The sequence below is a fragment of the Carcharodon carcharias genome, chromosome 2, assembly GCF_017639515.1.
Source record: "Carcharodon carcharias isolate sCarCar2 chromosome 2, sCarCar2.pri, whole genome shotgun sequence".
In the NCBI taxonomy this organism is placed as follows: Eukaryota; Metazoa; Chordata; class Chondrichthyes; order Lamniformes; family Lamnidae; genus Carcharodon; species Carcharodon carcharias.
The window spans coordinates 75,086,867-75,101,570 of record NC_054468.1 but is presented as its reverse complement, the minus strand read 5'-3'; the positions used below and the strand labels follow the sequence as shown (position 1 = coordinate 75,101,570).

Genomic DNA, 14,704 nt, shown 5'->3' with positions numbered 1-14,704 from the left:
ACAATGATCATCCGCATGGCATCAGTGAGTTCCATTTCTGATTAGTTGAGCTAAATTTCCCTTCATGTGATATGGTAGTGAGGGACTTGCAGCAGGGCACTGATTAAATGAGACATCCTGCCTATAAGTAACAAGTCAGATTTAAAACCAACACCCACAAAAGGTTTGCGAAAGGATGTGGTTGTATTGTGTATACCTCTCCATGTTTACACACTTCTTTACACTCAGTATACTTTATTGTGTTGTTCCCTCTTTTTTCCATGGAACTTGCACATTCACCATCAGGTAATGTTTTTTTTTCATTCACAGGTATCCTATTAATGATGACCATTTGCGACCAAACGGATGTTTATGAATTTCTGCCCTCAAAGAGACAAACAGATCTCTGCCATTATTACGAAAAGTTCCAAGATCAGGCCTGTACGATAGGTGCTTACCACCCCTTGATGTTTGAAAAAAACCTGGTGAAACGCATAAACCAGGGTTCAGATGAAGAGATCTACATGAAAGGCAAAGTCACATTACCAGGATTTGGAACATTCCAGTGTCCTAAGACATGAGTTGTCAGTATTTGGTTTATTATCTTGTAAACTTCAGCTTGACTTTCTGTTTATCACCTTTAATTTGCAGTAAATCCTTTTTGAATCTAGCCACAATAAGGGATAATTTCAACATATCAGGCATGTGTTAACCTGGTGAAGTAGATTGCTTGGTCATTATAGGACCTACTTGATTTTCAACCCATTGAATAACATGAGCAGAATTTTGCCATCTGCAAGCAGGGGGCGGGGCCCACTTGCCGACGCGTAAAATGACACGGGATGACGGGCAGAACCCCCAATGTCACCGCGCCCCATTTAAATTTTCAGGAAGGCGGGGGCGCAGCAAAATGTGGGTCCGCCGACCTGTCAACAGCCAATTGAGGCCCTTGACAGATCAATTAAAGTACTTAGTGTACCTGCCTGTCCAACCTTAAGGTTGGTGGGCAGTCCAGGAGCCCCGGTGGCAAACAGATAAAACATGAAACCTCTTCCATGCAGGTTTCATGCAGGGTTTTAAAATTTGTAATAAAGTTATTATGTTAATTATGAAAATGTCCCAACTCATATGACATTGTCACATGAGGGGGACATGTTAGGGAATTTTTTTTCTATCTTTAACATTTTTAAAAGTGTAAGTGATCTCCCTGAGGCAGCACTAAGCCTCAGGGAGATGTGCACTCTTTCGTGTGCAGACGCGAAAGAGTGCACTCTCGCTTTTGGGGAATCCTCCCTGCCCGAACAGGAAGCACATAGCCTTTCCTGGCGGATGTCACGCTGGGTGGGCCTTAATTGGCCCATCCATGTAAAATGGCAGTGGAGCCCGCTTCTCCAGCGGGGATCGGCTTCCTGCCCGCCGGAGATTGGGTTGGACACGCCCTCCCGACAGGCAAAAAATTCCACCCCATGAAATGAAAATTGGACAGGTTTTACAATGAGCGAGTAATCCACTTCAGCAGGTTATCACCCAGGTGGATAAGCTAAAAATTACTGCCTTAAAATTTCAAAAATTCCTGAACTTGATTCCAAATTCTTGAATGGTAATTTAATAAAAGTATAATATCCTGGCAAACAAGTTAAATTGTATTGACAGGAATTGCCTGCCTAGGAAGCAGTTTGAGACTGTAAGCAGTTTGTAGGTAGTATGCAAAGGCCTTCCATGATCTGTCCAGGGTCGTACAGTGTCACAAAATGGCTGTAGCAATTCTTTAATGACACTTCCTAGGTAATTTCAAGCGGGAGCCAAATATTTCTCGCCTGAAGAATAGGTGGCTGGAATTGAAAATTAGGTGGCGCTGTGGTAGTGGGTGGGTGGGGGCTTGGTGGTTGCACCAAGTTAATCCAATTTTCAAAGAGCCCATCCAATTTGGTGAGCAGTCTTGACTGTTTCTTTCAGGCAGGAGGCTATTTAAGAATGAAAATTTTTGTATTTTCAATATTCAGACACAAGTGGATATATGCTGTATTCACTGGTGCCAGGCAATGAGAGGCCTAACCAGCAGTCTTGAAAGGGACCAGAAAAGGCTTAAACAATTTTTTTTGGAGTACTATTATGGGGCTAGAAGATGCAGAAGTGACAATGGGCTGTGGTAGTTTTGCGCAGCAGAAGTGCTTCTCCTGACTCCACAAAATTGCCATTACGACTACCATCTGGCCAATTTTCCGCCCTGCTACACCTGGTGAGCTGCATCTACAGCCATTTGGAACCTGCAGCTCACTGACTGCATTTAGATGAGGTGCAAACTTGAAAATGGCTGAGGCCTTCTGACATCAGCTTCAGCAGGGAGGGATAGATAGAGTGGGGGCAGGTGGTGCCACCTTGGCTGTTGTGCCGACTAATTCTCAGCCACTTCAGTCAGAGTTCGAAAATCTCCCATTTTATTTTTAGTGTAACTGGACGTCTCTGAATAGTTTTTGTTAGTTAGTGAATAGTTTTGTCTGATGGAGGGTTAAAAATTAAATTAAATCGCAATACAAGTAATACCATTTTTCTTTTCCATTCTGAAAGTAACAGAAAAATTCCACCAAAGCAGAATGTTGCCTTGCCTGCTGAGTATTTCCAGCATTTTTTTGTTTGTTTTTATTAACTATTGGGTAAATGCTTAAAGGAAGATTTCCCATTCTACAAATACAAAGAGAACAAAGATATATGGACATATATTAACAGTCAGGCTGCAATCCCAATGATTTCAACGGACATGCCTTGACAATTATACTTGTGATATCTTCTTAATCTTTATTTAAAATGTCTCCCCTTCATTTTACTTTTTCATCCGGTTCTTTCGTTTGGCTTATTAGAAACCAAGAGCTGAGTAATATGCTCCAAGATCAGGAATGTTTCCCATTTTATTATGGGGCGTGATGACATCAAGCGCCATTTACGATGTCATCACGCCTTTTTATGATAATACAGCATGCGGGCATGTCAAAAAATCAGGAACCTACCCATGTTATTTAAATATAAATTTAAAATGCAATTGAGCCAATTAACTACCCATCTCACTGCAATAATACAGTCAGAAGGCAATAGTGTGCCTTTGGTGTAAGCTTTATGACAGATGGGGAATCCGTTTATTTTAAGGGCAAGCTTGTTTGGGCAGGTTTTATAACTGCAGTTGAGACTGGAATCTCAGCTTTGCAGTTCAAACTCCATTGACTGCAGGGACTGCTCATTTGAATGGGCATTGTGACATTTTGGATATATTTTTTAAAAGGACATATCTCCTCTCATTCAATGGGGTCTTTTGACTGGACATTGAAAATTCTCCTGTCCGTAATCCAGGGGTGAAGGGTGACAACTCTGAGACAGATAGGGGTTGCGGTTTCAGTTGGAGACACAACCTCCAGAGAGGAGGGGAGAAGGATTAGGAGGAGGAGGAGGATTAATGTGAGAGGAGGAAGGGAACCCAGGGAGGCTCAGGATGCTATTGTTCCTCAGGAAGGTGGCAGATCAGCGCCAGATCCTGATGGTAAGGAGGAGCCAAGAAATCCTCATTGGAGGCACAGATGAACTTATGCCACCCCAAGGGTATACAAGCAGCAATTCAGCAGTCTGCAATTGAGTGAGACTCAGTGCAGTAGAAGACTTTGGCTTTCAAGGGCAACTGTGACATCACTTTGAGATGCTCATGGGGAGACCTCATCCAACAGGCCTTGGGAGCCACCTGTTACTTGTTGCACTGAAGCTGACAGCCATGCCTTACTTCTTTGCAAAAGGCACCCTTCCAGGCAGCCTGTGGAGACCCCCAGTGGCATAACACAGCTTGCTGCACACCATTGCATCAGTGTGCTCGCAGATGCAATGTTCAGAAGGGCTGGGAATTACATCTCATTCATGCAGGATGTCCAACGTCAAATGGATAGAGCCTGAGGATTTACAGCGATTGCAGGTCTCCCCAGAGTGCACGTACGTAGCCGTTAAGGCTCCAGCTGGACAGCCATGCACCTTCATAAACAGGAAGGGCTTCCACTCGGTCAATGTGCAGCTGATGTACAACCATTACTTTCCCTCACCTGTGTCCCTGATGGTGGTGGTTTGCTGCTGTGCACTCCATAGATTGCCATACAAAGAAGAGATAACCTGAGGGATAATGACATATCAGATGGCTGCCAGATCTTTGAGGTCGAGGACAATGATGAGTTGAGGGACCACGGCATTGCTCCTTCTGATGGCCCTGGCTGTGATCAGCTGGATGGCTGTGGCACCATGGGTGCCTCAATATGGCAAAGGTTTTGATTGTATGTCTTGCCATTGCTACAGAAGGGGTTTGGTGACCTCTATTTTTTGCAGTGCTTGGCATGAGCTGGTCACGTTGATCATATGCTGCACCCAGGAGGACACCATGGGCAGCCTCACTGAATCTTGGGCAGCTTTACCCCTTCTAGAATGCCTTTCCCCTTACTCCGATGGCACAGACATCTATGCATGGAAATATGTAATAAATGTACAGCTCCTCAATGCCAAAAGCTGGGAGATGTACTGATTTTTAAAATTTCTGCCACATATGAAGATTGACAATGCTAAAATTTAAATTGACTTACCTGGCCAGGCTGAAAAACGCACAAATCTTCACTCTGTATAGTAGATGCACTCGAATGATCATCTGATGGGTCACCTGACACTGTCCCATACCAGGGGGCCCTTTGAATTGCTAGCCCTTACTTTGTTCTAGGTCACGTCCTACAGCCTCGGAGACCGGACACCCTGCCCTCAGCACTCAGTGGGCGGAATGGCAGTCCCTTGCCACTAATTGCTGTGGCCAGGAACTTGGAATGCTGCCAGCTTCCAGGAGCTGAACCCAATGTAGGCAGCACATGACCGTATTATTCAGCCCCAGTTTTACCTTTTTAAATGTCTTCTTGGTAGCCCCTTGAAGTGAGCAGGCACTTGCCATGGAGTACAGCCCATAGCAAGAGCCCGAGCATGGAGTCTTTTAATGTGGGGAGGCTGTTGTACTGCAGCTAATACACAGTTCTGGCTGACCAGGAGACTCTTCCCATTCTTACTGCCTGCCATAGGCATGTTGGAAGGATTTTTGTAGGTTGGTAATCAACCTATTTGGCCAGCACCTTCCATGACCACCAAGTCCCAGGGTGGGACTTGAACCTGGGCTTCTGACTTAGATGCGGGGATGCACCCGCAGTGCCACAAGACCACCACATTTCAAAATGTAACCTCATAGTCACCAACTTATGGATAGTTGTGGGCAAGACAGCAAAGATTTTCTCAGTTTGCTATTTATGGTAAAGTGATGAACATAAATATGAAGGACCAGTATACAATAACATAGGAAATCTTCCCCTTTCCAAGGAACTCACACAGCCTTATGTGCTATTTGGCTGAAGTAGGCCATTAACTGGAGGTCTTGTGGCACAGTGGGTAGCATTCTTCCTTCTGAGGCAGAGGCTTGAGCCCCACCCAAGGGCTTGATGACCAAGGAAGGTGCTTTCATAATGCGGCCAAATCCTTAAAGAGGTGGGGTATCAAGCTGCAAATCCTTCCAACACACGCCAATGGCAGGCAGTAAGAGTGCGAGAGATTCCCAGTCAGCCACGTGATGGAAAGAATGTCAGAGCCTCGACCATCACCACCATCTGGACTGTAACATGCATGTAAAAGTGCATGTTTCCCCAGCAACAATTCCTTTGGACTCCTGGAGTGAACTATAACACATACACTATATATTCATGCCTGCTGTCTGAATATTACCTGTTGAACTAAACATTATTTCATAAATTATTCAGAATTGTGTAGAAAGAATCTGAAGTAACATAATTTAGGGTCAGGTATTTCTGATTACACCACTAAATGCACATGAAAATGATTCCACCGTGATAGTGAACTATATGGATCCTAATGGAAAGCCTTGTGTATAGGGAAAGCCTTGTGTATAGTTAATCTTAAACTTGAAATGTGAAGTAATTGGAATGTACAACACAGGAACAGCCCATCCAATGGATCCACTTTCAAAATATTCAGAAATAACCTGTTGCACTAAAAAAGGGAGATTTTTGAGTTCTGCCTGAAGTAGCTGAAAAGTCATTATTTTTATGCTGTACATAAGCCTCTTCCCAGCCCTCTACATCTAACCCTATCAGCATAACCTTCTATTTCTTTCTTCCTCTTGTGTTTCCCCAGCTTCCTCTTAAGTGCTCTGTTATACATTTCAGCTATTCCTTGTGGTAGTGAGTTCCAGATTCTAAGCACTGTTGCATGAGAAGATCTGTTAGGTTTTTCTGATTGATGTATGGGAAATTTGATTCACTTGAAAAAGAACTTATCAGTACCCACTTTGCACAACTTTCCCAGGAGTTCATCAGAAGACACTTTTACCACTTACTATCCCACTTGCACTGATTGCTTCTTCCAGTCAATCAATAAGCATTTGACCACTAACCATTTAATTTTCTGTCATTTGTCACATTTTTACAAACCACTGCTATAGTTTCTATCTCCACTGGCAACAACGCAAGAAATTTGCCTTAAAAAAGAAACCAAAACTAATTTAAAAATTGCTGAATTATGCTAGAGATTTAAAAAACAAAGGTTTTGGAATTAAAATGAATTCATAGCCTTAATAAGACTTTTCATTTCTTTAAATTTTAATTGGTAAACTGTAATTTGTAAATCTAGAAATATTAGACATATGTAAACTGCCAATCTAAGTTGCCTGTTATAGTTTGTTGTGTTTTCAACCTGTAACCTAATCTCAGTGAAAGACATTCATTAACATTGTCTTAATATCAAATCTGTATGAAGTGCAAGCTGGGTTATGACTATAAACTATTTAACATCCTGTGCTGTAATTGTCATTAAAGAAACATTGAAAAATAATGGACTGATATTAGGGTAGCAATTCATCTTGGGTAGGCTCTTTGTATCTCAAACTGTAAATATTGTGATTTCTTTTGCGTCTAGTGCAAGACATGGGAAATGCCTCTATTGTAGATGTGGGAAATAAAATAATAGCTTATAAGCACAGTTTTAAGTGAATTCTTCATTGGTGAAGTATCCTTATCAGTGCATGTTATATAGAGCTATTGGTTTAATGAGGGGCTAATTTGATTGTAAAAGACATCTGCCAGATTTTGTATCTGTTAACATTTTTTCTACATAATATAGAGCCAAAGATTTTAATAAATGACTGGATGGAATGTGTTAATAAACAACATCATGAAATAATAATATTATTTCCTATGTTCTAGACTACCATTTGTGAAGCCTTCCTAACTGCCATTTGATTAATAGGAACCACAGATCTCCTTGTTATGAGTAGTATTCAACAACGCCATTAACCTTAAAAGAAGGGCCTTCCAAAGACGAAATTAGGAGGGAGGGCAGTACAAACAGGACTTCCTTGTAAATTTTGGTGTAAAATATTAAATCACTTCTCGAGAAATCCTGATTCTCGGAGTTCAATGGAATCTCAAACAAGGAATCGTTTGGAAGACAAAAACAATGAGTTAAAACAGGTTATCACTTATGGACTAATGGTCTAACTTTAAAGAGATAAAAAAAAGTCTTTTCCCCACTGCCCCAGCCATTTGTTCACAAATGTGTTTAATTTCTCTTGTAATGTAAACTTATGTTGTTACCACCCCCAAATCTTTTTACTCTTTTTTAAATGCGGTTAAATGTGTAATTGCTGAAAAAGGGCCCACCACTGTAACATTAACTTAGGTGCTCTCTTCACTAATGCTGTACAACCTACTGAGAGTTTCCAGCAGTTTTGTTCTCTTTTCTCTCAGCTTCAGTTTTTTGCTCCTTGTTTTGTGTTTAAAAATTCACCTGCTCAACTTGAGTTAAATCAAAAAGGCAACAGCCGGACTATTTCTCAGCGCATTTCCTCTTTTCAATGTCCTGAAGCTCTTTACCCTGAAAAGCCAGGGCCAAAGTGTCAGCAAGTGCAAAGGGCCATGACTTTGTAAGGAGGAAGTCCATGGAATATATGTTGAAGAGGGCCAATGTGAGGACTGATCCCTGTGGGAGCCCATTGTTGGATATGTGTAGGCGGCTGGTTTGACCTCCAAGGTGCACACAGACCTGTTGGCTGCTGATCAAAGGCCAGAATCTGTGGGTTGGCATTCAGGGGTGGGCCCTGCTTGCCGATGTGTAAAATGACGTGCAATGACATTGGCCATGTGTCCCGACATCACCGCGCATCACTCTGATCCTCAGTTCGGTGGGGGCGCACTGGAGTCAGCTGCACGCCCGCTGAACTGGCAAAGGCCTATTAAGGCCATTTAAAAACTAATTAAAGTGATTAACTGAGCTGCCTGTCCAACCTTAAGGTTGGCGGGCAGGCAAAGAGCCTAGGCGGCCTTCACGTTTATCATGAAACCTTATCCACAGGCAGAATGAGGCTTCATGAAAGTTTTTAAACTTCAGTAAAAATTTTTAATAAAATTCATAGGCATGTCCCAGCTCATGTAGGGGAAATGTCTTAAAAATTCTTTGCTTAGTTTGATTTTTAAAAATTTAAATAATCTCCCTGAGGCAGCTCTATGCCTCAGGGAGATTCCTGCGCTCTTTCGTGCACATGCCCTGACTCAGCCTACCCCCCCGCCTGCACAGGGAGCGCTCAGTGTAAAATGGCTCACTCAGCTTGCCACATAAAATGGCAGCGTGCCTGCTCCCACCCAGGCCCCCCCTCCCCACCCCCCGATGGATAGATAATTCTCCCCGTAGAGTTGATTAGTTGTAGGGTTTTCACAGCAGCATACCTGTGCACCACACGGCTGAATTTTGCTGTCGGTGCCGCTCGCCAACACGCAAAATGATGCGGGATGACGGTGGGGAGGAACCCCTGACGTCATCCCTCCCCATTTAAATTTTCAGGAAGGCGGGGGCACAGCCAAATCAGCCAATTTTGGCCAATTGAGGCCATTGACAGGATAATTAAGGCAATTAAAGGCCCTGCCCGTTCAACCTTAAGGCTGGTGGGCAGGCCACAAGCCCCAGCGGGCTTCTGAAAAACTGGGGCCGATCCCTGCTGGAGAAACGGGCCCTGCCGCCATTTTAAGTGGGTGGGCCAATTAAGGCCCGTCCAGCGTGACGTGCAGTGGGAAGCGCTATGTGCTTCCTGTGTGGGTGGGGGGTGATTCCCCAAATGCGAGAGTGCGCTCTTTTGCGCACGCGCACAAAAGAGCGCACATCCCCCTGAGGCTAAGTGCTGCCTCAGGGAGAACACTGACACTTGGACAAACATTCAAAATAGAAAAACTTAAAAATCCTTAACATATACCCCTAATGTGACAATGTCACATGAGATGGGACATGTTAATACATTTCACTCAAACTTGATTAAAGTTTTTTAAACCCCACATGAAACCTCATCCCGCCCATGGATTGGCCATTGACAGGTTGGCAGTGAGGAAAATTCTGCCTACTGTGTGATATGCGTAGGATAAGTCAATAATAGCATTTTCTGTTTTCAGAAAGAAAACTTTCACTGAAGATCTATGTTCTCTGGAACCTGCTTCAAAAGAAGGAAGCTTTGGCCAAACAATGCCAAGGTTATTGTTTCAGCCTTCCACCTGAACAACTCGAAGACCGGGGAAGAACTTCATGTCCAACCACTCACCCATGACCAAATGCCAACATACCTTGCCATCACCCTTGACTGTATATTGACCTATTGGCAACATCTTCAAAACACTGGAGCCAAGGTCAAGATGAGAGTAAATCTCATCTGAAAACTGGTGGGTACCACCTGGGCAGCAGAGCCACCATACTAAGCACTGCTTCACTCACCGTGGTCTACCCAACAGCAGAGTAATGCTGCTCAGTCTCAGGAACTGCCACAAAAACATGGTAGATATCCACCTCCGAGAAGTCATGAGGATTATTTCTGGGATGTTGAGACCAACACAGCTCAAGTGGCTTCCTGTGCAAGAACACATTGAATCTCCTGATGTCCAAAGGAAATAATCCTTCTCCATAAAACATAGGAGCAGAAGTAGGCCATTCAGCCCATCGAATCTGCTCCGCCATTCAATAAGATCATGGCTGAAATGATAACCCTCAACTCCACTTTCCTGCCTTTTCCCCATAGCCTTTGATTCCCTTACTGATTAAAAATGTGTCTATCTAAACCTTGAATATACTTAATGATCCAGCCTCCACAGCCCTCTGGGGTAAAGAATTCCACAGATCAACTACCCTCTGAGAGAAGAAATTCCTCCTCATCTCTCTCTTAAGTGTGCAACTCCTTACTCTGAGATTATGCCCTCTGGTCCTAGACTCTCCCACGAGGGAAAACCACCTCTCAGCATCTAACCTGTCAAGCCCCCTAAGAATGTTACATGTTTCAATAAGATCACATCTCATTCTTCTAAATTCCAGTGAGTATAGACCCAACTAACTCAACTTCTCCCCATCAATCTAGTGAACCTTCTCTGGACTGCCTCCAATGCCAGTACATTTTTCCTAAGATAAAGGGACCAAAACTGTTCACAGTATTCTAGGTGTGGTCTAACTAGTGCCTTATATAGATTTGGCAAGACTTCCTATTTTTATACTCCATTCCCTTTGAAGTAAAGGCCAACATTCCATTTGCCTTCCCTATTACCTGTTGAACTTGTATGCTAGCTTTTGGGATTCATGCATGAGGACCCCCAAATCCCTCTGTGCTGCAGCTTTTTCCATTTAAATAATATTCAGCTTTTCTATTTTTCCTGCTAAAGCGCATAACCTCACATTTTTCCACTTATATTCCATCTGCCAAGTTTCTGCCCACTCAAGTAACATGTCTACATCCCTCTGTAGACTCTTTGTGTCATCCTCACCACTTGTCTTCCCAACTATTTTTGTGTTATCACAAACTTGGCAATAGTACATTCACTTCCCTCATCTAAGTCATTAATATATATTGTAAATAATTGTGACCTCAACACTGATCCCTGTGGCACTCCATTAGTTACAGGTTGCCATCCTGAAAATACCCCCCTTATCTCAATTCTCTGCCCTTTTTTTAGTTAGCCAATCCTCTATCCATGCTAATATACTACCCCTAATGCCATGGACTCTTATTAAGTAGCCTTATGTGTGGTACCTTATTGAACACCTTTTGGAAATCCAAATATATTACATCTTCTTTATCTATCCTGCTTGTTACCGCCTCAAAGAATTCTAATAAATTTGTCAGGCATGATTTCCCCTTCATGAAGCCATGCTGACTCTGCTTGATTATATTATATATTTCTAAATGGTCTGCTATAACATTCTTTATAATAGACTCTAGCATTTTCCCAATTACAGATATTAAGCTAACTGGCCAATAGTTACCTATTTTTTTGTCTCCCTTTTTGAATCAGGGTGTTTCATTGCCTGTTCTCCAATCTTCTGGGACTTCTCCAAAATCTTAGGATTCTTGGAAGATTGCTACCAGTGCATCCACTATCTCTGCAGCTACTTCTTTTAATATCCGAGGATGCAACTCATCAGGTCCAGGGGACTTATCGGCCTTTAGCCCTATTAGTTTCCTTAGTACTTTTTTCCTAGTGATAGTTATTGTATTTATGTCCCCCACCTCCTTTTTCCCCTTGATTATTTAGTATTTTTGGAATGCTATTAATGTCTTCTACCATAAAGACTGATGCAAAGTATTTATTCAACTCCTCTGCCATTTCTTGGCTCCCCATTATTATTTCCTCAGCCTCATTCTCTAAGAGGCCTATCTTCACTTTGGTCTCTCTTTTCCTTTTTATATATTTAAGGAAGCTCTTACTGTCTGTTTTTATGTTACTTGCTAGTTTACCCTCAAAGTTTATTTTCTCCCTATTTATTATTTGGTAATCCTCTGTTGGTTTTTAAAACTTCCCCAATCCTCTGGCTTACCACTAATCTTTGCCACATTGTATGTTTTTTCTTTCAATTTGATAAACCCCTTAACTTCCTTGGTTAACCATTGTTGGTTTATCTACTTCCTAGAATTCTTCTTCCTCACTGGGATATATCTTTGTTGTGAGTCATAAACATTTTCTTAAACATCTGCCATTGTTCTCAAAGAACACTACCAGCTGATGGCTAATGAAGCACTCCCATTGACACAGGACCACAAAAAAAACTACGCAGTCCTCTGAAATCCTATAGCCCCTGCTACAATACATTCCACACCCTACAAACTGATGGCAGCCCTTCCTGGTTGACTGCAAACATCAATCACAACCTGGTAACTGACCCAAGTGGTGAAGTCCCAGGTTTCAACCTTGCACAGAAAATCTGGACAACCCTCAACTGCTTGAGGAAGGGTGGTCCTGTGTCAGTGGGAGTGCTTCATTAACAGTCAACTGGTGGTGTTCTTTGTGAACAATGGCAGATGTTTAAGAAAATGTTCATGACTCACAACAAAGATATATCCCAGTGAGGAAGAAGGATTCTAGGAAGGAGATAAACCAACAATGGTTAACCTAGGAAGTTATGGGGTTTATGGAATTGAAAGAAAAACATACAATGTGGCAAAGATTAATGGTAAGCCAGAGGATTGGGGAAGTTTTAAAAACCAACAAAGGATTACCAAACAAATAATAAATAGGCAGAAAATAAACTTTGAGGGTAAACTAGCAAGTAACCAGTGGACCATGAGGAACAACTCACATTGTGACCATGGCCAGATCATCACGCATATACTGAACTTCCGCCCTGAGAGTCCCATCCCTGGTAGCAACACAACCACTCACTCTGCGTTAGCTGAAGCTACTGAATTCATTGTTAACCTCAACATCAAACTATAATTGCTTCCCCAGCCATATGAACAATAATGTGGCATTCAAGTAGTGTGCAATGCTTGTCTACTCTTCATGAATACCATGTACGCTGAATTAGCCACAAGGCAAGGCGAGGAACTCAGACTTTCAGGGAAGGCGAACATCCACTAATTGGGGATAAGACCTACTCACTGCCATCATCGCTGATGATTTCATTTTGAGCACCACAGACTAAGGTGGAAGGGAAATTTAAAGGGACCCATGTCTTTGCCTGGTAACTTGTGGATAAAGCCAGTGGGATCCTGAAGACCCACTTTAAATGCTTGGACAGATCTGGGGAACACTGAACAAGGTCTGGACCTGGACATCCCGGGAGAGGAGCCAGTCAAGATAAGTGTCAAGTGCCATGAACAAGACCTGAGGAGTGCTGAGCATGCACAGATGGAAACTACTCAACAGGGAAGGGCTGTCAGAGCACAGCTGAGAGAGAAGATTTTCACACAGTTATGCCCTCTCTCCTGCACTGAAAGCAGAAGACTTGAACATTTTTTGAAAAATCGAAAGAGATTTAGTACGATCTCCAATTGTTAATTGCTATTAAATGAATATAATTTTGCAGTTCAAAAATGTAGATAAATCTGTTGGTTGATTACATTTTATCCGATGTGCTGAAGTACAACATTTATAACTTTCTTATAAACTGCAAATGTGGGATTTATTCAGAACTATATACAAAATAGGAAATGCAACATTTCAACTTTAAGAAGATGTAAACTATTCAAAACATTTTGGAAAAGTGCGAACAAAGAACTAATAAGTGCAATTAACCTGTTTTTAATTTTAACCTGTTAAATCTCCCCATGTAAAACAAGGAGGAAGTGGAGAAACTGGAGTCAGGAACTAATTTTCTTGATTCTCTCAAGGCACCTCACATGGAGCTCGTGTTCAGACAAACTGTTCTAAACCATTGCCCCCTCTATTGTCTACTAGCCAGTGTAGGTGGGACGACTGCCGGTGGTGTACTGGCGTAATGTAGTTCACAGGGCCATGGCCTTTGATTTGCCAACTCTTACAGCTATCTGGCCCTGCTTTTGCCTATATCCCAGGATTGAGTACCAAAGCTTCTTCTTGTGGCCTGTCCTGTGAAGCTTGCAATGTGCCTCCTGCTGGCAGGCTGGAGTTAAGGTTGAAGCAGTCACATATGGGGGTGGAATGATTGCAGCTGCTTGCCCATAAGTTCTCAATGACAGGCTGCAGACTCTCTTATAACTTTCTCCAGTATGTTTCCTAGGTCTGAATTGTAGAAGCCTGAAACTCCAACAAGTTGGGGGCTCTGCTTCTACTTCACACAGTGGACTGCTGGATGGCCCACGACTGCAGACAACTGAAAGCAGCAGTTCAAGTAGAAAAGCTTGTAAAGAAGGCATGTAGAATGCTCTCCTTCATTGGCAGGGGTATAGAATATAAAAGTAAGGATTTAATGTTGGAATTGTATAAAACACTGGTGAGGCCACAATTGGAGTATTGTGTACAGTTCTGGTCACAACATTACAGGAAGGACATAATAGCTCTGGAGAGAGGGCAGAGGAGATTTACAGGAATGTTGCCAGGATCAGAAAAGTGTAGCTTCAAGGAGAGATTGGATAGGTTGGGGTTATTTTCCTTAGAACAAAGAAGGCTGAGAAGTGACTTGATTGAGGTGTACAAAATTATGAGAGGAATAGATAGATTGGACAGGATAAAATTGTTTCCCTTGGTGGAGAATTCTAGAACCAGGGGACATAGATTCAGGATAAGTGGCAGAAGGTGTTGGGGGGACATGAGGAAGAACTTTTTTACGCAGAGAGTAGTGGGTGTCTGGAATTCGCTGCCCAAGTTGGTGGTAGAGGCAGAAACTCTAAACTCTTTTAAAAAGTGTCTGGATCTGCACCCTAAGTGCTGTAAGCTGCAGGGCTATG

General features: G+C 42.6%; 1 protein-coding gene across 20 annotated transcripts in view; it reads left to right on the top strand.

Annotated features, from left to right (window-relative positions):
* Positions 1-10,081, top strand: part of LOC121275080 (beta-galactoside alpha-2,6-sialyltransferase 1-like) — a 169,185-nt gene extending 159,104 nt beyond the window's left edge. For 19 of the 20 annotated variants that reach the window (XM_041182549.1, XM_041182596.1, XM_041182603.1 and 16 more), the window contains one exon: positions 310-846. In XM_041182549.1, the coding sequence (XP_041038483.1) occupies positions 310-560 (251 nt within the window). In that variant the 3' untranslated portion in view covers positions 561-846. Of the gene's footprint in view, positions 1-309; positions 847-9,476 lie in introns of those variants that run through there. The other variant, XM_041182496.1, reaches the window with a different exon arrangement.
* Positions 10,082-14,704: the final 4,623 nt, after the last annotated feature.